The following is a 26,769-nucleotide window of genomic DNA, read 5'->3' on the forward strand; positions in this document are numbered from 1 at the left end:
AAAATGTGCAGCGAGACGTCTGCTGGCTTCTCATTGGTCGAGTAGATGAACGTCACCGAAACTTGTTATGATGAAAGGGGCTGGGCTACTTGGGATCTACTGGCTGATCTGTTATCATTCACCAATCATCATTCTGCCTGTAGCTGAAAGGAAACGTCGATATACTCTTATTATTATTAAATTATGTATTTTTTCCCATTCCAAAACCCCTGGTAAGTGAGAAAGGAGGTCAAGGCAATATTGCATTTCAAATCATTCTCTCTCTCTCTCTCTCTCTCTCTCTCCTCTCTCTCTCTCATCTCTCTCTCTCTCTCTCTCTCTCTCTCTCTCTCTCTCTCTCTCTCTCTCTCTCTCTCTCTCTCTCTCTCTCTCTCTCTCTCTCTTTTATTTATCCATTTGATTGACATGTCTTACTTATTTAGTTTCAGTTTCAGTTATTTTCCACCAGTCATGGCTGTGTTGAAATGTGTTGTATGTACGGAATAATGCATTTGAATGGTGCATTTAGCTACCCTAACAACTTACCAGCTACCAGCAGATGAGGGGATCAGGAAAAGATAATTAGAGAAAATCACAGCTAAATCATACCTTTGTACAAAACTGCATGGTTTTGACAATAAACTGCATGGAATTGCATTCAGATATCTAGAGGTGAGAGGCCAAGGGTCATGGTGTAAATGATTAATTAACTTTTTTACTTTGGAGCAGCATTTAATTTCTTTTCTTATCTCTAGTTTCATGTGATACCATTATCTTCACTCTATCTTTAAAACTGAACCCTCTAAGGCCTCTGAAAGACATTCATGTGAACCCTTTTGCTGGTGGGTGTGGTCGCTTTCATGTTTTGTTCAGGCTATAGTTTCATAAGGTTAATATAAAATGAACACGTGACCATTGGCCGGTAGGGTTTCAACCTTGTTTTCAGATTTTGAATGGCCTTTCCCTGGTTTCCAAAGACCTTGGTTTCAACTTCTTCTATAGACACACGGGATACTAGAAGATCTAGAGGAAGTACAATATGTTGAGACTAGGGATGCATCGATACCTCTTTTTCACTGAGTCCCAAATCTTCAGTATCGCCTGACACCTAATAAGGCCTATTGATTGATTGATTGATTGAAAACTTTATTAACAGATTGCAGAATGGGTACAATACAGTACAGCTCAATACACACAATTGTTAAGGGGATGCAGACCAGAGAAAGACTTTCGTCTTGTTTACATCAGGGTCCCCCATTTTCAATTCATCAGGACATATATGACATACATGACATACAGATAGACAGTACTGCTACATCTATACATTTATGACATACCAGATTGCAAATACAGTACTGTTTGTGATACAAAAAGAGTCCAGAAAAGAGTATACATTTGACGTAAAAACTGTACATTGGGGAGGTTGGTTAGGTGGGGGGGGGGGGGGGGGGGGGGGGGGGGGGGGGCTGTACATTGGAGGTGGTTCGGTGGGTGGGGGGGGGGGGGGGGGGGGACACTGTACAACTGTACAAGCAAAACTGTACATTGGAATATTGACAACCATAGTTGGTCATTTACTGTACATTGGAGGGGGTTGGGTTAGGACATTTACATGGGCCAGTTTCGAATTGCAGTCTCCCGTAGGTGTTCTTTGAGAGTGTTTTTGAAAGTGGGTAGTGATTCACATTCCTTTACAGCTTTGGGTAGGGCGTTCCACATTGATGTTGTGGCATAATTGCGAAACGTGTTTAGTCCCTTGTTTGAGCCGAATCTGGGTTTAACATGATTTGTGGAGCTCCCTCTGGTGTTGTGATCGTGGTTTTCACTGACCTTTGGGAAGTATTTTGACATGTACTGTACATGGGTACCTTGGTCGTGTAGTGTATCTTGTAGACCAGGCCCATTGCCGTCTACTCTAAGCCATCCTAGGTTGTCAAAGTGGGCAGGGGTGAGGTGGGTTCTAGGAGTAAGGTCAAGTAGTCTGACCAGTTTGTTTTGAGATGTTTGTAATTTTGTTTTTAGCGCCTTTGAGGTGCTTTGGTACCATGAGGTGCAAGCATAGTCGTAGTACCCTTGTATGAGTGCTCCTGCCAGAGTCTTCAGGGTGTTCTTGTTTACCAGAGAGGAGATCCGGTACAAGAATCGAGTTCGTTGGTTGACTTTTTTTTATTACATTGGATGCCATTTTGTCACAGGAAAGATTAGCCTCTAGGATGGAGCCCAGGTAGGTAATTTCATCTTTCCTTGTGACAATATTGTCACCCACTGTAACTGAGAAGCCGTCGGTCTTGCTGAGTTTGTTATTTGAACCGAAGAGAATGGACTCTGTTTTGCCCATGTGTAATGATAGTTTGTTATCAGCGAGCCATATGCAGATTTTGCCTAGTTCCGAGCTGAGGGTTTTTTCAACCTGTAACTTGTTCTTGTCAGAGACCAGCAGGGCTGAGTCGTCTGCGAACAAGAACAAGTTGCAGTCACAAGCTGACGACATGTCATTTGCATAAATTAGGAACAGTAGCGGTCCTAGTATGCTTCCTTGTGGAACACCACAGCTCACTGTGAGGGGGGGGGATAGGGTACCGTTTACCTCCACCATCTGTTCTCTCCCCTCCAGGTAGGATTGCATCCATCTCACTGATAGACTATCAAAACCCATTGCTTTTATCTTGTCAATCAGAATGGAGTGATTGACAGTGTCGAAGGCTTTTTGTAGGTCCAGCATGACCATGCCGCAGTATTTGCCCGCGTCCACATCTTGTTTGATGTGGTCGTTCAAATAGAGAAGGCATGTGTCAGTGGAGTGGGATGTTCCGAAGCCAGATTGGAATTCGTAGATTTGATTTTTTTCCGCTAGGTACTTTTCAACCTGTTCGTAGAAATTTTTTTCCATGACTTTCGAGATGGAGGTAAGAATAGAAACAGGGCGGTAGTTGCCTGGGTCTAATTTACTGCCCTTTTTGTGCAGAGGGGTCACTCTCGCAATTTTGAAGTCCTTGGGGACGTGTCCCTGTTTTATGGAGAGGTTTATTATGTGTGTGACACTGATGACTGGGGTGATGGCGGCTGCTGAGTCTCTGAGGAATTTGGAGGGGATGTTGTCATGGCCAGTGGCCTTAGGTTGGAGGGCGCTCAGTTTTTTGAGTACCTCATCTGTTGTTACCATTTCCAGTTTGAAGTCGTCTTTGCGGACCCCTAGGTTTTTGTAGTAAGCTACTATGTGTTCTACCCCATAATGCCCTGAGTGGGAGGGTAGTTTGTTTACCAGTGTTGTGGCTATGTTTTTTTTTTCTTTTTTATTATATTTTTTTTATTATTGCAAAACAAAAATTATTAAAAGTCAGTACTCAACACATAATGCATAATGAAATTAACAGTCAAGGTGGTTAAAATTACATGCAAGTACAGAAACAAGACAAAAAAAAAAGTCTATAATAACATTTTAACCGTATACAGTGTATATCCAGCGAAATTAACAATTATATAAATGTTTATATAGGACATACCCCTAATACCTATTTTCTAAAACCCTACACACATATGCTCCAGCTCGAACCCCCCCCTCCCGGACCCCTCCTTGGATAGTACCTCCATTATCCCTCACTCCTAACCAGACACTACCATTATAAGCTAGCTTTTATTCTCTCCACCACTTCTACCCACATTGACATTTTGGATTCGTTGAGACCCAGAATTCTTGCAGTAGATATTTCTTGATATATCACATCGAGATATGTAAGAGACCAAACTTTCCGGCAAATTTTTTCCGGTTGAAACCAGCGTGATGCGATCAGTTTTTTAGCTACTGTTGTGGCTATGTTTGTGAAGAAAATGTTTAAGTAATTCGCTACATCCAGCTTGTCTGTGATGAGTGTGTTGTCCGTCTTTATGTTTATGTTTGAGAATCTGGTTTTAAGTTTTTTATTGCAGCCTAGTTGATTGTTGAGTAATTTCCAAAGTTCACATGGTTTGTTTTTGTTTTCCTCAGTTTTGTCATTGATGAAGTTCTTTTTTGCCGTTTTGATCATGGAGTTTACGTCGTTTCTTAGTCTGTTTCTTTCCAGTTTGAGTTCAGTCACGTGGGCTTGGAGTTCACTGCTCGTGCTGCTCGTTCACTGCTCGTGCCTATCAATCCGATACATTGCTTTAACTTAAAGGAACACGCCAACATTATGGGAAATGTGCTTAACGTCTTCTCCAGAGTCAGACAAGAAGATAGATAACAATTTCCTCTCTTAAGTTGTACAAATGAATGGAAGCGTATACAGACCGGCTAGCCCAGTTTAAAACTCTGGGAGATGTGTTTTTGGCCAACAGCTAGGCTAGTGGTCCATATCTGCTTCTATTCATTTGTACAACTTAGACCATTGTTTGAGGTTAATAGACAAAAATTATAATATACAATTACAGAAATCAGAATCACTTTGAATTACAAGCACAGGGGTCCAAGGAATTTGTCTTGGTAACATGGAGTATGTGGCAGTAGGCCTATATGGACAATACAGGACATCACACATAGTGTAAGGGACATACTACATACACATACTATAATGTCAGACATAACTTTGACAGTACACAAATAGATGCATGTTTCTTTCTGCCATAAATGCTTTGTTTCTAACGTGGTACAGTGTGTCTCTTGGTGTCCGATTTTCAGGGAAATTCTCTGATGCTGACGCCCTATTTTAGCTTCATATCAGCCTGATATCCCATGCTAGTATTTTAGCTTCATATCAGCCTGATATCCCATGCCAGTATTTTAGCTTCATATCAGCCTGATATCCCATGCCAGTATTTTAGCTTCATATCAGCCTGATATCCCATGCCAGTATTTTAGCTTCATATCAGCCTAATATCCCATGCCAGTATTTTAGCTTCATATCAGCCTAATATCCCATGCCAGTATTTTAGCTTCATATCAGCCTAATATCCCATGCCAGTATTTTAGCTTCATATCAGCCTAATAGCCCATGCCAGTATTTTAGCTTCATATCAGCCTGATATCCCATGCCAGTATTTTAGCTTCATATCAGCCTAATATCCCATGCCAGTATTGGGATAGTGTGCCTGCCCCCTCTCTGGTTCATTCAAAGCATTTTATCGGACATAGCCTCACCCTTGTGGGCAAAGATTTAGATCATGGTTTGAAAATCCAGAAGAACCCACACACCAAGGTATGATTTAAACTTTTTTTATTGATCAAATAACAAACAATGTTTTGATCCACGGTGGAGCTTCATCGGGTCAATTCGACTAATTTGAAATTTAAAAATTAAGATCAGCCACATTAACTTGGACCATGGGTTTCTATGTTGCTTAATAAAATATTATTGTGGCTAATATACATTTTGGCCAGAGAGAAAATACCTCTGGAAAAAGACAGAGGGCACTGCAGAGCTATTTTGGAAATATAATAAACATAAACTATAAGTGATTGATTATCAGTTTTGTTTATTTCAGTTTTGCAGGAAATTATTTTAGCTTAATTTCTTATTTTCACACATGTAGCTTTTCTTTCAGTTTGGTACAGTGTTATTTATTTTTATATTTATATAGATAACATTCAGTCACTACTAGTGCAACCAGCATGTCATTTATCAAATCAGGTGCATTCCAGGTGGGGAAATGGGAAGTAGGGAGGGGACACAACATGTAAACATTAATCAAAAAATATATTTAGAGGGAAAAGCAATACTTTTATTCCACATAATTTTAAAGGTTCTGTGGATGCATTATTTGTAAAAAATTATGACTCTACATGAAAATGTTATCTAGCACCTTTATCTCTCAGCTTTAGAACACAGGCATGTTTGCATTTACTTGCACATTTGCAAGTAAAACATTTAAAAGTTAGAAAATGTACACTGGAGTTATAAATAAATAAGAAATATAGTCAAGCGAGCATACAAAACCTGATGAACAAATGTCCATCGTGACCAATTCTATTATTTCAGATGGGATCAAGAAGGTGATTTGTTTTCTCATCAGTGAGGGAACTGCCTCCCACCATCTCCATGGACCTTTCTCAACACCTCCTCGCTGAACTCATATGTGAGTTTCTTCTTGATTTTCTTTATCTCCCCGGTTTTGCCATAATTCCTCAGCGCTCTGGCCATCTTCTGATAGGTCATTTGTTTGCGGTTACCTTTCTGCAAGCCCCAGCGGCTGGCCAGAGCTTCTTTGTGTTTCGTAGAGAACTGGAAGATACCTTTGTCTTTTTCCAGCCACCAGATACTGTCACTCATGTCACCGTTCCTGAGCAAGTCCAGTAGGAACTGGTAGAGGCGGATCTTCTTCTTGTGACCTGGAGGGGAAACACAAGAAATAGTTCATGGGACTTTAATTGGCGGAATGTTGTTGTTGTTGTTGTTGTTGTACAGATACGATACTTACATCAAATAGTGAGTTCAAGTTTCAAGTTTATTAGTCACATCCCTGTCCTTTTAGTAGAGGAGTGACATTTTTGTTTCTTGTCTCCTCAGTCTAGCAGCAACATCAACACAGTAGTACAGACAATGGGTCTCATTCTCCAACGGACTTAAGACAAAAAATTAAAGAATGCAGGTTATATATAAAACGACAAATGTCTGTCCCATTGTACCAATCAATGGGATATATTGCATGTTGGCTATAACCTGCATTCTAGGACCGCTACTGTTCCTAATTTATGCAAATGACATGTCGTCAGCTTGTGACTGCAACTTGTTCCTGTTTGCGGACGACTCAGCCCTGCTGGTCTCTGACAAGAACAAGTTACAGGTTGAAAAAACCCTCAGCTCGGAACTAGGCAGAATCTGCATATGGCTCGCTGATAACAAACTATCATTACACATGGGCAAAACAGAGTCCATTCTCTTCGGTTCAAATAACAAACTCAGCAAGACCGACGGCTTCTCAGTTACAGTGGGTGACAATATTGTCACAAGGAAAGATGAAATTACCTACCTGGGGTCCATCCTAGAGGCTAATCTCTCCTGTGACAAAATGGCATCCAATGTAATAAAAAAAGTCAACCAACGAACTCGATTCTTGTACCGGATCTCCTCTCTGGTAAACAAGAACACCCTGAAGACTCTGGCAGGAGCACTCATTCAGGGGTACTACGACTATGCTTGCACCTCATGGTACCAAAGCACCTCAAAGGCGCTAAAAACAAAATTACAAACATCTCAAAACAAACTGGTCAGACTACTGCTTGACCTTACTCCTAGAACCCACCTCACCCCTGCCCACTTCGACAACCTAGGATGGCTTAGAGTAGACGACAGAGTACAACAACTTGCAATGGGCCTGGTCTACAAGATACACTACACGACCAAGGTACCCATGTACATGTCAAAATACTTCCCAAAGGTCAGTGAATACCACGATCACAACACCAGAGGGAGCTCCACAAATCATGTCAAACCCAGATTCGGCTCAAATAAGGGACTAAACACGTTTCGCAATTATGCCACATCAATGTGGAACGCCCTACCCAAAGCTGTAAAGGAATGTGGATCACTACCCACTTTCAAAACCTCTCTCAAGGGACACCTACGGGAGACTGCAATTCAACACTGGCCCCTGTAAATATCCTAACCCAATCATTCCAACCCCCTCCAATGTACAGTCATTTACCTAGTATGGTTTTGTCAATAGTTCAATGTACAATTGTGTTTGTTTGTACAGTGTCTCCTCCCCCCCCCCCCTCAATGTACAGTGTTACTTGTTTATACAGTGTGCCCCCCGCCCCCCCCCCCCCCCCCAACCACCTCCAATGTAAATTACCCAGTATGGTTGTCAATATCCCAATGTACCCGACCCCCCCCACCCAACCTCCAATGTACAGTTTCTACGTCAAATGTATATACTCCCTTTTCTTGACTCCTTCTGTATCACAAACAGTACTGTATTTGCAAATCTGGTATGTCATAAATGTATAGATGTAGCAGTACTGACTATCTGTATGTCATGTATGTCATATATGTCTATATGAATTGAAAATGGGGGACCCTGATGGAAACAAGACAAACGTCTTTCTCAGGTCTGCATCCCCTTAACAATTGTATGTATTGAGCCGTACTGTATTGTACCCATTCTGCAATCTGTTAAATAAAGTTTTCATTCATTCATTCATTCATTCTTTCTTATATAATTAATCAATAAAACTGATATTTAACAAATAAGAAATACAAATGCCACAGAAGGCATTAAATTATTATTATTTTCAATCATTTCACAATAATTGATATGATATGATATGATACATTTATTTATATTGCGCCCATCAACCAATAGTTACATCGGCCCGGGGCGCATCCCGGGAGAGAACGAGAAAACAAACAAAAAAGACAGGAACAAAACGAAAAACAGAAAAATACAGGCAGTCCAACCAATCAGATAGAGAACAGACATACATAGTACACCACACATACAACAATACAAAAAACTAGCTCATGGATTGTTTATGGCGAATAGGTGGGTTTTGAGCATGGCCTTAAAGGTCCGTATAGGGTGCTTGCAGATTTCAGGTTGAGTGGGAGCTTGTTCCAGAGGGTCGGTGCTGCGACTGCGAAAGCCCGGTTTCCCTTTGTCACCAGTCTTGTGTGGGGGATTTTTAGGCAGATTTGGTTGTTTGAATGGAGGGATCTGGAGCTGGTTGATTGGACCAGGAGTTATTTTATGTAGGCTGGGGCGAGACCGTTTATGGCTTTGTATGTGAACATGAGGATTTTGAAATGTATTTGCTGTTTTACCAGGAGCCAGTGTAGGGATACAAGGACTGGGGAAATGTGGTCCCTCATCTTGGTGCCCGTCACGAGCCTGGCGGCTGCGTTCTCTGGACGAGTTGGAGGCGGTTTAAGTATTTGTCTGCGACACCAGAGTAGAGGGCGTTGCAGTAGTCCAGTCTTGAGAAAATGAGGGTGAGGATGACCCTTTGAAGGTCGCTGGGGGAGAGGAATGTTTTTATTTTTGTGATGGTGTGCAGCTGGAGGAAGCAGGACTGAGCCACTGCTCGCAGGTTTTTGACCTGGGGTTTTATCAGGGTGGACAGAGTGCCCATGTTGTTGGTGATCTAATTGTGTTTGAATATCTGAGTAATTAAGTAATTATATTTGTCCAAAATAGCTGGTTCAGATATGGTTAATTCAGCTGCCCTGTGATCAGATGAATCCATATTATTTATTTTTCTGACATCAAATGCGTAATTTTTTATCATACAAATATTGTCATATTTATTTAAATTATGATTAGTTAATTCCAAGGAGGCCTATAGAGTTGACATGAAGGAATCACTATGATCCCTCCCAATTAAAGCCGAATCCAAGCTTAGGGACGGTTGGGGAATCCCAAAATCTATGATGTCTTAAATGGCCCTAAGAGCAAATTTTTTGTCTTAAGTCCGTTGGAGAATGAGACCCATTAAGAACAGTGTTACCAATAAAAACGATTTAAAATAGCAGCATAGTAATAAGAAATAAGTGTAGCAAATATAGCAAATGTCAAATATCAATTATATGTGTACTGTATGCAAATCAGTGGTAGTGCAAGTCAATATTGTGTGTAAGTCAGTAATGTGTGCAGATCAGTAGCAGTGACAGCTATAAGGTGAGTTATAACTAAGTACTGCTATAAACACTGTTTCCCCTCAGTCACAGGTCCTTAGTGCTATTTGTTCATGAGTCTGTCCAGCAGTAGAACTGTCCAGGAGTCTGCTGGTCCGGGGCTTGAGGCTGAGGTATCGTTTGCCAGATGGTAGCAGCTGAAACAATTTGTGGTTGGCGTGGCTGGGGTCTTTTAATAATTCTGTGGGCTTTGCTGATACTGTATATATCCTGGATGGAGGGGAGCTCTCAGCCACAGATCTTCTGGGCTGTTCGCACAACGCTCTGTGCCGCTTTGTGGTTGTGGGCAAAGCTGTGCCCATACCAGGTGGTGATGCATCTAGTCAGGATGCTCTCTGTCGTGCCTCTGTAGAAGGCCTGTAGGATCGGGGGCCCCATGTCAAAGAGGCCTTGTTGTGCTTTCTTCACCACCTGGCCAGTGTGCACATCCCAGGCGAGGTCCTCTGTGATGTGAACACAGAGGAACTTGAAGCTGCTGACTCTCTCCACAGCAGACCTGTTGATGTTGATGGGGTCCGGCCTTTCTCCCCCTCTCCTGTAGTCCACGACCAGCTCATTTGTCATTGAGGCTAACATAGGCTATCAGTACTGGAGAATTACAATACTGAAATAGCCGGTAATAAATGGCTCTGGTTTACCCTCCGGGAAGCAGATGTCACCACCCATCAAAGCATTCTGTCTGTATCAGAGCCTTCATTATACTCCGTATGAGAGCCTTCATTATACTCTATCAGAGCCTTCATTATACTCTGTATCACAGCCTTCATTATACTCTGTATGAGAGCCTTCATTATACTCTGTATCAGAGCCTTCATTATACTCTGTATCACAGCCTTCATTATACTCTGTATGAGAGCCTTCATTATACTCTGTATCAGAGCCTTCATTATACTCTGTATCAGAGCCTTCATTATACTCTGTATCAGAGCCTTCATTATACTCTGTATCAGAGCCTTCATTATACTCTGTATCAGAGCCTTCATTATACTCTATCAGAGCCTTCATTATACTCTATCAGAGCCTTCATTATACTCTGTATCACAACCTTCATTATACTCTATCAGAGCCTTCATTATACTCTGTATCACAACCTTCATTATACTCTCTATCAGAGCCTTCATTATACTCTGTATCAGAGCCTTCATTATACTCTGTATCATAGCCTTCATTATACTCTATCAGAGCCTTCATTATACTCTGTATCAGAGCCTTCATTATACTCTGTATCAGAGCCTTCATTATACTCTGTATCAGAGCCTTCATTATACTCTGTATCAGAGCCTTCATTATACTCTGTATCAGAGCCTTCATTATACTCTATCAGAGCCTTCATTATACTCTGTATGAGAGCCTTCATTATACTCTGTATCAGAGCCTTCATTATACTCTGTATCAGAGCCTTCATTATACTCTATCAGAGCCTTCATTATACTCTGTATCAGAGCCTTCATTATACTCTATCAGAGCCTTCATTATACTCTGTATCACAACCTTCATTATACTCTATCAGAGCCTTCATTATACTCTGTATCACAACCTTCATTATACTCTCTATCAGAGCCTTCATTATACTCTGTATCAGAGCCTTCATTATACTCTGTATCATAGCCTTCATTATACTCTATCAGAGCCTTCATTATACTCTGTATCAGAGCCTTCATTATATTATGTACCAGAGCTTTCATTATACTCTGTATCAGAGCCTTCATTATACTCTGTATCAGAGCCATCATTATACTCTGTATCACAGCCTTCATTATACTCTGTATCAGAGCCATCATTATACTCTGTATCAGAGCCATCATTATACTCTATCAGAGCCTTCATTATACTCTGTATCACAGCCTTCATTATACTCTGTATCAGATTATTCTTAACATTTAATATTCAGAATCGGCATCAGCATTACATATTAAACCTTTAACCTAATGTTACAAGCTAGTGAGCCTTACTGTACTTACTGTACTTACTGGTGTCTTCCCGTGTGGAGAGGGGCATATGGTCTCCATAATTATCCTCCCCTTCTGATACCTCAAGAGAGGGACTCTGGGCCCTCTGTTCCTCCTCTTCAGAGCAGTAGTGGGCAGGTGATACAGGGGGCTGGTACTGGTAGCACAAGGCATGGGTGGTATAATATGGAATCTATGGAGGAGGATTACAGAATGCTATGATTCACACATTTGCACTTGTGGTAGAAGGAAGGGACAGAGCTGTATGTTGTGTTTACGATGTTGCAACATTGTCTCTAGTAATAGAGGAAGTAGCATGTTTAAAGATCATTGAGCATGTGGCTTGGATGACAATTCAGTGAAAATAACTGACCCCAAGGCAGCATTGGAAGAGACACAGTTCCTTTACTTTAGTAAAAGTATAAATATCCAGATAAAATAGTACTCTGGTAAAAGTAAAAGTCCCTCCATTCAAATTCCACTTAAGTAAAGGTATTATTTTGATATTGGATGTACTTAAAGCTGCAGTAGGCAGAGTGAGTTTACCTGCCCAGCAGAAAAACAATAAATGTTCAAGCTCATGCACACGCAACAAATGTTTTGCACAGACTCCCAGAGGCACCAGCAGCTCTTTGGATGCCCAACCCGAGTTTTCTCGGGTTTACCCCCTGCGGGTTGAATGCCCATAACGAGAATTAATTTTTTATTTTTATTAGCGATCTGAATTCATATTTCATCAACCGAGTCTACCGTTGAAAAATCAGCCACCCCAGGCGCTCAGATGTGAAAAAAGCGCCCCCTATCGTCTCCCAGATGGTAATTCACCCTTTTGGATTGGACTCAATGAAAAGGCATGAGAAAAAAAGACCCGGACTCCACATTTTACTTCTCACTCATGTAACCGGGGTCGATCAGCTTCATGCTGGACCCTCAGAGCAGCGGGGATTATGTGTTTTTACAGTATACGCGGTGGATCAATAAAATGATTGATTTTCGGAATGGCGATCAGGAATTGGAATAATCCATTTGGATACCATCTGATCTCAGGTAAGGAATCTATTTTACCAGTATTAGGATAATCAGACCAGTTTAAATGCTATGAAACGGAAATGAACCGATAAAAAAACAATCTGCTTTGACAATGTTGACTGGAAATAGGTCATTGATAATCTGACGGGCAGATTAGACACATAGCTATAATTTAAAACATAGATTAGGCGATATTAATGCTAACATTGAAGTGGATGTGGGCATTCAAGCACTAAATGTGCGCCCCCTGCTGGGCATTCAAAGTGCTGAATTAAAAAAAAGTTAATAATAACAATGGTCTTAGTTTTCCGAGGCGACCATGGGAAGACCACTTGTCAGGCCAAAGCATCTGATCGGTTATTGATGCAGGGAGCTGTTGTCTTTGGACAATCAAATGTTTTTGGCCTGCCACAATTTCTCTGAAGTTGCCTATGTGGTGGAACCAGAGAGGTTAATTATGCACATGGTCAAATCTTCATGGTTGATAAAATGTTATTGATAAAGCGTGGCTAATCAAATACAATTAGGTTAGGAGTTCAGTAGAGGACTTGACTTTCTCTGACCAGGAGACGGGGTCAAGCACCCCCCTCATTCTGTTAGTTTCTCTTTTACACCATAATATGTGAGAAACAAAATTACAAACATCTCAAAACAAACTGGTCAGACTACTGCTTGACCTTACTCCTAGAACCCACCTCACCCCTGCCCACTTTGACAACCTAGGATGGCTTAGAGTAGACGACAGAGTACAGCAACTTGCAATGGGCCTGGTCTACAAGATACATTACACGACCAAGGTACCCATGTACATGTCAAAATACTTCCCAAAGGTCAGTGAATACCACGATCACAACAACAGAGGGAGCTCCACAAATCATGTAAAACCCAGATTCGGCTCAAACAAGGGACTAAACACGTTTAGCAATTATGCCACATCAATGTGGAACGCCCTACCCAAAGCTGTAAAGGAATGTGAATCAATACCCACTTTCAAAAACACTCTCAAAGAACACCTACGGGAGACTGCAATTCGAAACTGGCCCCTGTAAATGTCCTAACACAACCCCCTCCAATGTATAGTAAATGACCAAGTATGGTTTTGTCAATATTCCAATGTACAGTTTTGCTTGTACAGTTGTACAGTCTTTATACCTGTATCACTGTACATAATAATACTATAACACTGCACATACATTTGATTAGCACTATTACTCAGTAGTACTAATTTATATATTTCATATCCGGTTTAATCACCTGTGCATTGTATTTTGCTATTGTACTTTACTGTTACATTTGCACTCTGGTTGGATGACAAAATTATTTTAGTTGTACTGTACTTAGGCTGTATGATGACAATGCATTTGAATCTAATCTAATCTAATCTTTCTATAGTCAAATGTGGATGCAAACAATAATTGTATACCCTATAAGTGAAGACCATGTGTATTCACACTGCTGACCAGATACTCACTTGTGGTGAGACAGAGAGGGCCCCAACTGCTGCGTCTATGGGAAGTTGAAGAGTCTCATCGCCATAGCGATAGGAGTGTAGGAATGGCTGAGACGGAACACTCTGAAGCTCCGTGAAATTATTTCCCGGAGGATTCTCAAAGCCACTCTGTTGAGCGCGTTCTGGATAGTCCCATCTATGGTCTGAGGAATTAAACAAGTAAGCCAGTAATTCATGATTTAATCTGCAACTTGCTTCAGTCGACTCACCTTCGTGAATCTCTCCCAAATGAGTGACGTAGGGGTACAACTCCGCTGGTGGCCGATAAATCTCTGGTTCATATGGAATGATTCCCTCTGAAACCTTTTGGAAAGACAAGGAAACGCAAGGAGATGTTTGCCGGTGGGCTACTTTTTCAGACAAAATTAGGTGAAATCAAATGCAACGATGCATAGTTGTAGCTGGCTCAGTTTTGCACCGTAAGAGTGACATCAGAAATCCAGTGGTACCAACCACGTCATGCTAGTTTGCAGTGGCGGACTTAGGCATGGGCAACATGGGTAACATGGGCAGCCGCACTTCTTTTCCCCCTGAATGGTGACATTTGTGCGGCCGGTTTTCTATCGCTCACTGCATGTCATCAGGTCAATTAACCTTGTCGGAGTTGGCGCCCTGTTTGTGACTGTGAGCTAGGCAGGCAACTGCCTGGGAATGTCCCACTCACTCAGTACGACATGGGGAGGGGGGCGGGAATCAAAATAGCACACCTCTATAATACAATTTGTAAAATGAAAACAGTCAATTTGAGCAATTTCCATAACAGTAATGCTCACCATCCAATCACCGGAAAATGCTATTCTTACTAACTTTTTTGACACCAAATCACTGCATGCATTTTTCTAGGGTGTTCCTTGAGGTCTTGGTGTCTCAATGTGGCATTACAGAGGGATTTCTGGCAGTGTTTATCAATTCTCAATTGGTCAGAAATAGTTACATTTTGCCACAAAATCTGTGTAACAAATGGTACAGAATTGCTGAATTGCAGAATTGCTGCAACAACCTATGAGACATGATTGAGCATGAGAATGACCATCATATACTGTACTCCCATCATAATGTTCTAAGCGCTTATACACTCTAGTCTAAACCGTCACAGCGCCTAACCAAAACACAATGTGACTACAGATGACTAGAAGAAATTGTCACATAGTGCTGAGCTGCATCTCAGTTTAATCTGCAGGTCAACCATGCAGATGATGCAGATGATGATCTACTGTTGACCTGTTAAACTGTTGACAGATCCCCTGTCCCCCACTAAAAAGACAAAAACAGGTCTATGGTGGGTCTGTAAGGGTTACATTTATTGTTGTTGGAAATGTAATTTATTAGGATAGACCCCTTGAGATGTACTATCTCGACAGCAAAATGTAATTAAATGTAATTAAATACTACAGTATTTACCTAGATTCACCGGACCTTGATGTATTAGTTAGTGTGTAAAACAACTCATAATTAGCTATTTAGTATTTTGTAACTATTTAGCATTTTGACACTGTAAAATGATGGAGCTGTAATTTAAAAAGGTTCACCAGATTTGTTTCATCTTCCCGCAACAGAAATTCCTTAATTATTATAAAATAATCTCACAATCAGAAAATATGTCGTCTAAAAGCTACAGTTTCGTTTCACACACGAAAATCACATGTGATATAATAACCCAACAAGAAATACTTACAGGTGATATGATATAGCTCTCCATTGTGTGAGCAAGGCAATATGGTGATCTTGTTCTTAAATGATGGTTCTATTATGGTCCCTTTTTCTCATTGCTTTATCGTGGAATATATGTATCCAGAGCAACACGGACTAGACAAGTAGGAACTGAAAGTGTCCTAATAAGAGAAACAGCAACAGTCTTTAGTCACACCATCCTTCTGTGAGCTTCAGAGTGACTCGTTAGTTCCTGCCTGTGTTGACCAAGTGTCGTACATCAGCCAATCATATTTAAATACCTATGCATTTCTTTTCTCTTTTTTTTTTGTTGGTATGATTTTAGCATATGATTTCCATAGCTACACAACTACGGTACACCAAGTAGACATACTGTGACTTCTTATGGAAGAAACATGTATGTACTCTGTGTGATGACATGTACAATAATGCTGTATATACTGTATATATATATTTACTGCATAGTGCATACATATATATATCCATATCTGTCTGAATATACCTGCATATAATAATTTATATATACCTATTTATACACCTATTTATACAGTTATACATATAACTCTGTATGATAGCATGTACAATAATGCTGTATGCCATATATATATATATAGTATACATTATACTTACTGTATATATGTATGTCTATCCACATCTGTCGGTATATACCTGCATATAACGCTTTTACATATCTGTGTAGATACTTTATTTATATCTGTACATATCCTTTACTTACTCTTACTAGTTATACTGCTGGCCAATATGACTTACTATCATAGTGTCTTTATCATACATAATAGTACTACTGTACATACATCTGATTAGCACTATTACTCAGTAGTACTAATTTATATATTTTATACCCAGTTTAATCACATGTACATTGTATATTGCTATTGCACTTTACTGTTACATTTGCTCTCTGGTTGGATGCCAAAACGTATTTTTGTTGTACTGTACTTGTGCTGTATGATGACGATACATTTTAATCTAATCTAATGTAGCCTACTCAAAATTTGTACTGTACAGGTAGATTTGGTTCACGTTTAACTTGATTTCTGAGTACACTGTCACATCCCTGGAAATGTGTTCATGTTTTCAAAAGTTAACTCAAAACCAAAAGTGAAGTTGGGAATAGGACCTGTTCCCCTTTTCTGTCAAAGTTCAGTATTATGGTTCCATTTGAGGAAGTAACAACTACCAGAGTATATTACAGTATATGCCTGAAAACGAAGTAGGCCAAAAGAAAGATGTTCAAACCGTTGTATCCTCAACATGTTGTTTAGATGTTCTTTAACCTTTATGTAAGCTAATTAAACCTGTTCAATAGACTTCACACATATCAATGCACGCATGTATGTGTGTGTGTGTGTGTGTTTATGTGTGTGTGTATGTGTGTGTGTGTATGTATGTGTGTGTGTTTGTGTACATATGTATGTATGTATATATTATGTACATATGTATGTATGTATGTGTGTGTGTGTGTGTGTGTGTGTGTGTGTGTGTGTGTGTGTGTGTGTGTGTGTGTGTGTGTGTGTGTGTGTGTGTGAGGTACACACATGGACTGGATTTGGTCCCTGGAGGACGGACTATAGACGTCCGCTGCTCCTGAATAGCTAGAATGGGTTTAATACGGAGGACAAACAGCAGTGGTTAGAGTGATGGGGCTAGATAGCACCCAGTGATGTCATGATATTTTCACTGTGTCACCCCTTTGAGAGAATAGGCATATTGTGGTTTTGCTGTTGTGGCTCATGTCACTGTAACTTCTTTCAACTAAACAGCTATAGAGAGACCTAAACAGTTATAGAGAGACCTAAACAGTTATAGAGAGACCTAAACAGTTATAGAGACATAAACAGTTATAGAGAGACCTAAACAGTTATAGAGAGACATAAACGCAGCGGCCCGCCTGATCTCAAACCTACCGAAGTCGGCCCATGTCACCCCACTTCTTAGGGACCTGCACTGGCTCCCCATTGCTGCACGAATCCGCTTCAAGGCCCTCGACCTAGCATACCGTGCGGCAAAGGGAACTGCTCCCGCCTACCTCCGGTCAATGGTCTCTAACTACACACCCTCAAGACCCCTACGCTCTGCATCTTCTGGCCGCCTCAGACCTACTCCTATCCAAGCTCCGGGAGGGTCATCAAAGAGAAGTCGCCTATTCTCAATCCTTGCCCCACAATGGTGGAATGAACTACCCACCCCAGTTAGGACAGCCGAAACACGTCCAATCTTTCGCCGTCGACTAAAGACGCACTTCTTCAACCATTATCTGAATTAAAAAAAGAAAAGAAAAAAGAAAAATTATCTAACCCTAACTAACCATACTGTCATGGTTTTGTATGAAAGTATTCTGTACTTCTGTATGACAACTATTAAAGAACTTAAAGAACTTGAACTCATGCACTTGTCCTAATAAACTAACCTACACTGTAGCACTCAACACTTTGATGAACATTGTTACTCAGCTGATAGAGTTGTGCCCTTCCTGATGGCTTGTCGTACAGAACTTGTAAGTCGCTTTGGATAAAAGCGTCAGCTAAATGACTAAATGTAAATGTCAATAAACAGTTATAGAGACATAAACAGTTATATAGAGACCTAAACATTTTTTTTTATTTTTATTATTATCTTTTCCCCCCTCCTTTTTTCCGATTTTTCTCCCATCCCACTGTTAGTCGTTATGCCAATTCCCAACCCCCTTCCTGGTTGTTGCGCACCCCCCCTCTATACTGTTGGTCCGGGAGGCCGGAGACTGTCACATGCTTTCCTCCGACACATGTGCAGCCAGCCGGCAGCCAGCCGGCAGCCAGCCTGGCAGCGCAGATTCTCACCGGGAGAGTGTAACGTGTGGAAGGTCACACTACCTTTCTCCAGATCCTACCCTTGCTGTGCAGGCGCCCCGACCGAACTGTAGGGGTCGCTGTCCATAACGCCCAGGACCCACCCACGGCTTCCCTCCCCCTAACTTAGCCAAACGAGTTAGTATAGCGATCAGCCCAAGCCAAGGCAATGCTGACTCTCCGGGAGTCGAGACCGCAGCCTCTTGCATTGGTGACGAGCACAATCTCCGCTAGACCTAAACAGTTATAGAGAGACATAAACAGTTATAGAGACCTAAACAGTTATAGAGACATAAACAGTTATAGAGACATAAACAGTTATAGAGACATAAACAGTTATAGAGAGACCTAAACAGTTATAGAGACCTAAACAGTTATAGAGAGACATAAACAGTTATAGAGACATAAACAGTTATAGAGACATAAACAGTTATAGAGAGACATAAACAGTTATAGAGACATAAACAGTTATAGAGAGACATAAACAGTTATATAGAGACCTAAACAGTTATATAGAGACCTAAACAGTTATAGAGACATAAACAGTTATATAGAGACTAAACAGTTATAGAGATATAAACAGTTATATAGAGACTAAACAGTTATAGAGAGACATAAATTGTTATAGAGATACCTAAACAGTTATAGAGACATAAACTGTTATATAGAGACTAAACAGTTATAGAGATATAAACAGTTATATAGAGACTAAACAGTTATAGAGAGACCTAAACAGAATAGAGAGACCTAAACAGAATAGAGAGACCTAAACAGAATGTGTGGAAACGTTTCACTTTTCCCAATTGTGTTGTTGGAGTGTCTTCTGTCACCACAGGAAGTCTGTTAGATCTGCTGAAACACTTCTTACACAACTGCCTGAAAAACCACTACTTGCACTGCTTGTATCTTACGGCACTTCAACTCCTACAGAACGCAGCGGCCCGCCTGATCTCCAACCTCTCAGAGAGCCGCACTGGCTTCCCATTGCCACACAAACCCGCTTCAAGGTCCTTGTGCGAGGGGAGCGGCTTCCTCCTATACCCCTGATCAATGGTCTCTAATTACACACCCTCAAGACCCCTGCACTCTGCATCTTCTGGCTGCCTGAGACCCACTCCTATTCAAGCTCCTACTAACTAGGGATGCACCGATCCGACTTTTTCAGTACCAATACCGATACCTGTATGCCTCACTGTGTGGAAGAGACTGGGATCATTATTTTGTGCAAGGCAACATCAGGCTTGACTTAAAACATTACTTTCCTGGGCGGCCGGGTAGCGTCTGTCTACCACCACAGAGACAATCGGATCGAATCCAGCTGTGGTGCCTCCGGCTTGGCCGACCGTCCATACTAACACAATTGGCAGTGTTAGCGGTTGGAAAGCTGGTGAGGGTGGGTCCTGGTCGTTGTAAAAACAGCGACTCCTACAGATCGGTCGGGGCGCCTGCACAGCAAGGTCGGGTCCTGGGAGAGGTAGTGTGATCCTTCCACACGTTACACTCCCCCAGTGAGAGTCTGCGCTGCCATGTGAAAAGAAGTGGGGATTGGCTACACATGTGTCGGAGGAAGCATGTGATAGTCTCCACCCTCCAGACCGACGGTAGGGGGCAGAGCACACAACGACCAGGTAGGGGATTGGGAAAAAGATGGAAAAAGAGAAAGTAAAAAAAAAAACATTACTTTCCTAACTTAGTGAAATAAAATTTAACAAATTAACACATAGATATAAATTTACTGAATTGTTATTTATTATTCAAATGAAATAACACATATCTTTTTTCAAATTGTCTCCGATACCCGATCTAGCTATTCTAGTCATATCGGGGCGATATCCGATATCAATATCAGATCGGTGCATCCCTACTACTAACCTTATATTACCCTAGCTGTCAGAGTTGTACCCTCCCTGCTAACTTGTTGTACACAACTTGTAAGTCGCTTTGGATAAAAGCGTCAGCTAAATGACTAAACGTAAATGTAAAACGGCCCTAACATCAACGTCTCATATTATAGAAGAATCACATGTTCACCCTCTTAAAGGGGAACTATCTTATAAATGGCCTTTTTCAGTGTTTAGCATTGTTTCCTAGCTATATGGACTTATATTAATATGATCTATGTCTCTAATTCTCATATTGGCGCATTCTTCCAATTCTCCTCTCACAATATTCACCCTCACTGAACTGAGTCATCTGAAAATGTGCTGATTTGTGATGTCAGAGAGACTCAGCTGCATGTTGAGACTCACACACTCAGCACAGTTACCATTGTGGTTGGAGCCCAGGCTCAAAACGGCTTAAGATCTTGAGGTAGAAAAATGCTGTTTTTGAGTACTTCATTAGAAATACAAAACAATGAATAAAAGAAAAGAAAAAATTACAGAGGTGTTCCATAGACTCACAGGGATTGTGTAAAAGTGCCCAAATAGTGAAAGAAATAGTAAAATAGTTCCCCTTTAATTCTTTGTACCCTTTAAGCAATATGTCTTGCTATACTATCCCTTTACTCCATTTAAGACAAACCAGCGTAGGAGTAAACGCTCTAGTGTACAGAGAACATGTTTAGTCTGAAACCACTCTAACAACCAACTTTCTCATAAGGTTACTAGGGACCCGAGGTCCTGCTAACAGGCGCAGTTTATCAGTATTCATCCCACGCTGTTTTCTAATGAGAACTGCCTGACTTTTTCTACATGCAAAACCTTGATTTCTTTTACTATGAGTATACTTCTCAGATTGTCTTCCGCTCTCTGTATTGAACTGAGAAAATCCTTTCTTTTCTATTCCTTGATTTAGCTCACCGGACTTGGTAAAATCATTTCCCACAACACTCTACACACACTCACACTCTGCCACTTTGACTATGGTAGCGTATCGTGGTTCGAGGGCCTGTCAGTGAACATAAAAAAGAAGCTTCAGGTTTCCCAAAATAAGCTAGTACGGGTGGTAATGGGTCTTGGCCCTCGCACCCACATAGGGAGGAGTCACTTCCAGGAGCTAAACTGGCTTCCTATAGAGGCCAGAGTTACCCAGCTCAGACTGAACATAGTGCACAATATTATAAACCAAAGGTCCCCTAGATACCTCCAAAACTACTTCACCCCGGTCAACGAATCCCACAACCACAGAACTAGAGCAAGCATAGCAAACCTGAAGCCTGCTTCTTTCCGATCGAAACTGGGCCAATGCTCCCTTACTTTCTCTGGAGCCCAGGATTGGAACAAGCTGCCTCTCCCCATCAAGCAGAGCTTGAGCCTCCACAGCTTCAAGAGAAGCGTCAGGAAGTGGCTCATGGACAGAATAGAAGAATAGCCCCCTATAGTTTGAATGGGTTTCCAATCAGTTTTTAGTTATTGTGGGGTATACAATTTTAGCAATAGGTTAGTCTTTTAATGTTTTAAATGTATGAGTTTTGTGTTATTGTCAGTTTTTAGTTATTGTGGGGTATACAATTTTAGCGTTAGGTTAGTCTTATAATGTTTTAAATGTATGAGTGTTGTGTTATTGTCGTGTTTTTTTGTTGTGGCCTAACAGCCCTGGGACCATGACGGAAATAAGGGTTTTACTCTTTCTCATGTTATCCTTTGGATCCTTGTTGTGTGTTTTTAATCCATCAATAAAATCAAATCAATAAAATCAAATCACACTACAGTATAGTACATGGTTGAAATAAAAGAGAAAACATATTTTCCTAGAACCTATTTTAGTGTTAATATTGAATCTGTTACATTACCAATTCTATTGTAAGTGTCTATTTCTATGTCTTCCAATGACATTTCCATTACTCATAACACAAAAGAGGATATTAATGGGGTATTGATGATGATGTTTAAGAGTTCCTTTATGCCCTAAACCCAAAAACAAATTAAAATGGAACCTTTCTTGTGAGGTATGGGTTTTATCCCCTCAGTATTTGAGTCATCACATTTCCCACTGCCATAACGGAATTCTAAGAGGAGCGTAGGCTTACTATGGAGGTGGACATCAATCATATCTATGCACATATTAATCATATATAGCCTAGATATTGTTTGACTTCCATTATCAAATTGCTTTCAAACGTATGAACCATCATTAAAAGAACGGGTAAAATCTCGCGGAATATCTCATTCTGGCAGCACTTTGTCAAATATGGGCAATCTAGATATTATATAGTTCAGATGGGGCCTTGTTTTGCTTTCAAATATCAGCTCTGTCTCCATCTACTGGACAGAAATATTGGACCGGTAACTAGGCTATACTGAGTTCAGTTTCTAAGAGGAGAGAGACTAAATAAATAGGCTATCTAGGCCCAAATAAATTAAACCCATGACTCACAATTTTATACTTTTCGGTGTCGTTCGAAAAAACAAGAGATGTGGGCTTTCAGAATTCATCTGCATTTTAGAATGCCATTCACTGAAGTATATAATCATTTCAGACGGTAATACCGGAGGGACGAGATCTTGCGCGAGCTAAGGCTGCTGTCCCGTGGAATCATCACGGCACTGAGGCAAGATACGCCTGGAACATGGCTGCTATGAGGACTTTAACGGTTGCAGGTCTCTTTTTGGCATTCTGTGCTTTAGGGTTGATTGCAATAGCAATGAGCACTGACAGTTGGTACGAGACCGATGCGAGGAGGCACCGGGAACGTTGCAAGAATTATTCGAACAAAAGAAATTACCCGGGATACATTTATATTTCCAACAACAATCTCCCGCTACGCATGCTACCAAAGGAGAACAATGTTGAGAGAAAGGGGTCTAGTGGGGGGTTGCTCCTGCGGGCCAAACGGCACTTCTTGCCTCCTGCCCCGGCGATGGAGTCCCTCTGCAGTCGGCAATTCAACTCAACCATTACCGGACTCTGGAGAAAGTGTCATCGGGAGGGATTCGATTTAGAAATAGAGGATCTGATCTTTAAAGGTAGATTATGATATTGTTATTATTTGATTTTTTTTGCCAATATGTCTATCTTTTGGTTTGGCATGCCTGTTTACGGTGCTGTGTGTGGCGCTATGTATATATGTATGTCATGATGTATGTATATGGGGTAATCGCAATGGTGTGCGCTATCCAAGGTGCTGATGTTGCCCGCGGTGCATTCACAGCCTACGCAGCCACACAGTAGTCATTTCAACGATCTGCATCTGAGTGATGTTTTTCTCAGCCATAATTGGAAAGCTACAATATTCTAAGTATCTTATAATAAGACTCCAATGTTCTGATAGGCTGTGGTGTGTGTGTTTGTGTGTGTGTGTGTGTGTGTGTGTGTGTGTGTGTGTGTTTATGTGTGTGTGTGTGTGTGCGTGTGTGTGTGTGTGAGTGAGTGAGTGAGTGAGAGAGAGAGAGTGCAGAGAATATAGCATAGTTATGTGGTATCAAAGCATCGGATGTCGATGCTGACATCCTCTTTGTGTTGTTTACATCCACAGGGCTGGTTCAGCGCTGCACCCCAATAAAATATTACTACACTTCGTCATCTCTGCCCAGGAATCTTCCCATCGACCTGACCAAGACAATACGGCAGGATGAGTGGCATGCACTTCGTAAGTTCCCACTTCCCCTCGGCGCATTGATAGTGACACACTGACATACATGTAAACAAATAAAAAAGGCTGTCGTGTTGTGTCCTTACAGACCTACAGAGGATGACGGCCAGCTTCGTCAGCATGGCCATATCCATCATTCTCTTTGGTTGGATCATAGGTGTGCTGGGCTGCTGTAAGGAGCATGATCTGATGCAGTACGTTGCTGGACTCCTTTTTCTCATGGGAGGTAAGGGTTGCTTTACATAGTCAGAGTAGTACTCTCAAGCACCACAGAGGGGCAGTAGAGCGTTTGTTATGGAGTGAGGAATTGACCAGGCAAACAAGCCTTTAGAAAAATCAAAAACGAAAAAAAGACAAAAAAGACAGCCTTGATGGATGCATTCAGTGAGATTTTACATTTAGTATTTGAGGAGTCAGGAACTTATGCACACTGTCTTCACTTGCTCCATAAAGTCTTCTATTATACACAACGTTTTGGTCTCTGACCATATCTGATATGCCGGAAGAGGGTCAGTGACCAAAACATTGTGTATAATAAAATACTTTATTGGGCAAATGAAAACAGTGTGTGTGGGTGTTCTTGACTCCTCAAAGTATATATATATTTTTTTATTGTATTTATTTTTGGGCTTTCTGTATTTTTCACCCATCCAAATTTAGTTGTTATGCCAATTCCCTTTCTGGCCATTGCGCGCATTGCCCCACTGTCAGCCTGGGGAGGGTGTAGAACTACCACATGTCTCCTCCGATACATGTGGAGTCGCCAGCCGCTTCTTGACACCTGACAGCGAGGAGTTTCACTGGGGGAACGTAACACGTGCAGAGGTTCACGCTATTTCCCCCAGATCCCCTCCCTGCTGAACAGGCGCCCGACCGACCAGTAGGAGTCGCAGTTTACAACGACCAGGACACATATCCCACCGGCTTCCCACCCGCTAACACTGGCAATTGTGTTAGTAGGGACGACTGACCAAGCCGGAGGTACCGCTGTGGGGAAGGGGGGAAGGGGGGAAAGGGAGCGTGTGAATGAATATTGATTAGAGCCTTGACGTAAGTTGTAGCTACGGCTAGCTACAACCACTTACGTCAAGGCTCTAATCAACAGTCATTCACACGCTCCCTTTACCCCCCCCCCCCCCCCCCCCCCCCGCTCTCTCCCATGAGCTCAAAATACCAGAAGTGTTGCGGTGGTCTATTGCGTCACGCGGTCATTAGGGCCCATTACCGCCTCGACTGACGTGTTTCTCCTCCAACAGGGACGTGCTGTATCATCTCCCTGTGCACGTGTGTGGCCGGGATCAACTTTGAACTCTCCCGTTATCCACGCTACATGTACGGAATACCAGAGGACATTAGTCACGGATACGGTTGGTCCATGTTCTGTGCCTGGGGAGGCCTGGGCCTCACACTGCTGGCCGGGTTCCTGTGCACGCTGGCCCCCTCCCTCTACCCTCCGCACGCCCCGATGGCGCACAAGCCCAGACAGGAGAACGGATGCGTGTGACAGGTGTGACAAAGAGCCAAGGAGGCACCTGTCTCATCTCTCTCTCTCTCTGAAACAGTGAGAACACAGAGCCTGGTTCCAGGGACGTCGCCCAGGGGACTCGACACGGAGAGCCTTCACACAGGAAAGAAAAGCACAGGACACATGGCTCTCTCACTCACACGGATTCAAACGTTTTACTGAAGAGGATCTCACTTCTTCCGGTGCTCTTTTTTCTGTCCCTCGCTATCGATGACCTGTTCAGTGTTGCTTGCTCTTTAAGAGATGAATAGTTATATGACATTTCTTCCTATAAATCTGCTAGTTTGGAGAAAAAAAAGAAAGAAAGAAAGAAAGAAAGAAAGGAAATAAATAAAGTAACAAGGAAACACAGGCAGAAGATCAACAGCACAACTTTGAGGTCTATATTGACGATGGAATATGGATGTGTATTCTCACATTTCAAAGGGCAATTGTGTTCTATTATGTACCCATCGAAAACAAAATATGTAAATGTACTTTTTTTTTAATGTATGTATGCAGATGCATCTGTGTTTATTTGAGGAAAACGTGACCTAACTGTATCTGAGGGAGATGTTTTGATGTTCTTGAGGTCATAATAACCTTAATCAAAATATTTTTGAAAAATAAAATGGTCTTGCAAATTATATTATTGGGCATCTATTGTATATTTAAACCCCTTTCAGTTGTATTTTCTTGACAATGAGACACAACACATCTCCTGTATAGGGGAAAAGGACTGCTAAATGGACTGCAGATAAAGATAACTTTATATCATCATTTTTTATTACTTATTTTTTTTAAATGCGTTGCAGTTGGTATTACAATAGAGTGGTGATTACAGTATTTTACTGAACCACATCTGAAGACTCTAGAGCAGGGGTGGGCAATTATTTTTCCCGGGGGGCCGAATGAGCAACTGAAAATATGTTGGGGGGCCGGGCCAAAATTCCAAACTCAATTATGCATAATATAAATTTTATTTCTATATAAAAAGCAGTAAATGGCATTGTTTTGACCCCTGGTAAGAGTGTATGTTATTATTTGGCAATTAAAAGGTGAGGTTAGCTTTCAAAAATATAATTTATTCAAATAGAATTTATTTCCAAAATGATAAACAAAATGTGAAACATTAATAAC

The 26,769-nt window shown here is 41.4% G+C and overlaps 2 protein-coding genes across 5 annotated transcripts; one reads left to right on the forward strand and one right to left on the reverse strand.

Moving 5' to 3' along the window:
- The first annotated feature begins 132 nt into the window (after positions 1-132).
- tmem276a (transmembrane protein 276a) lies at positions 133-26,197 on the forward strand. 2 transcript variants are annotated; one of them, XM_084334882.1, is made up of 5 exons: positions 133-212; positions 5,931-6,027; positions 24,009-24,122; positions 24,214-24,351; positions 25,382-26,197. In XM_084334882.1, exons 2-5 carry the CDS (start codon positions 5,991-5,993, stop codon positions 25,627-25,629), a joined length of 537 nt encoding a protein of 178 aa, XP_084191008.1. In that variant the 5' UTR covers positions 133-212; positions 5,931-5,990; the 3' UTR covers positions 25,630-26,197. The 2 variants fall into 2 exon arrangements, with proteins under 2 accessions (XP_084191008.1, XP_084191007.1); XM_084334881.1 differs by lacking the exons at positions 133-212; positions 5,931-6,027 and adding an exon at positions 23,097-23,499.
- Positions 5,210-15,936, reverse strand: spi1a (Spi-1 proto-oncogene a). Of its 3 annotated transcripts, XM_084334886.1 has the most exons (5): positions 15,748-15,936; positions 14,282-14,375; positions 14,034-14,215; positions 11,546-11,726; positions 5,210-6,280 (listed from the first exon to the last, which is right to left on the reverse strand). In XM_084334886.1, the coding sequence occupies exons 1-5, from the start codon at positions 15,769-15,771 to the stop codon at positions 5,961-5,963; spliced, it is 801 nt and encodes a 266-aa protein (XP_084191012.1). In that variant the 5' UTR covers positions 15,772-15,936; the 3' UTR covers positions 5,210-5,960. The 3 variants fall into 3 exon arrangements, with proteins under 3 accessions (XP_084191012.1, XP_084191011.1, XP_084191010.1); XM_084334885.1 differs by having other exon boundaries at positions 11,555-11,726; positions 14,034-14,375; XM_084334884.1 differs by having other exon boundaries at positions 14,034-14,375.
- Positions 26,198-26,769: the final 572 nt, after the last annotated feature.

The sequence above is a fragment of the Notolepis coatsorum genome, assembly GCF_963971535.1.
Source record: "Notolepis coatsorum genome assembly, chromosome: 18".
Taxonomy (NCBI): domain Eukaryota; kingdom Metazoa; phylum Chordata; class Actinopteri; order Aulopiformes; family Paralepididae; genus Notolepis; species Notolepis coatsorum.

What these genes read in the sequence shown, in the direction of transcription:
- spi1a (XM_084334884.1), bottom strand. Translation starts at nt 15,771, where the DNA reads ATGGAGAGCTATATCATATCACCT. An exon ending in AGAGCTATATCATATCACCT is followed by an intron (nt 14,376 to 15,747) that starts GTAAGTATTTCT and finishes TCTTTCCAAAAG; the next exon opens with GTTTCAGAGGGAATCATTCC. An exon ending in GGAAGACACCAGTAAGTACA is followed by an intron (nt 6,281 to 11,545) that starts GTAAGTACAGTA and finishes TTTCCCCTCCAG; the next exon opens with GTCACAAGAAGAAGATCCGC.
- tmem276a (XM_084334881.1), top strand. Translation starts at nt 23,103, where the DNA reads ATGGCTGCTATGAGGACTTTAACGGTTGCAGGTCTCTTTTTGGCATTC. An exon ending in AGAGGATCTGATCTTTAAAG is followed by an intron (nt 23,500 to 24,008) that starts GTAGATTATGAT and finishes TTACATCCACAG; the next exon opens with GGCTGGTTCAGCGCTGCACC. An exon ending in GGATGAGTGGCATGCACTTC is followed by an intron (nt 24,123 to 24,213) that starts GTAAGTTCCCAC and finishes GTGTCCTTACAG; the next exon opens with ACCTACAGAGGATGACGGCC.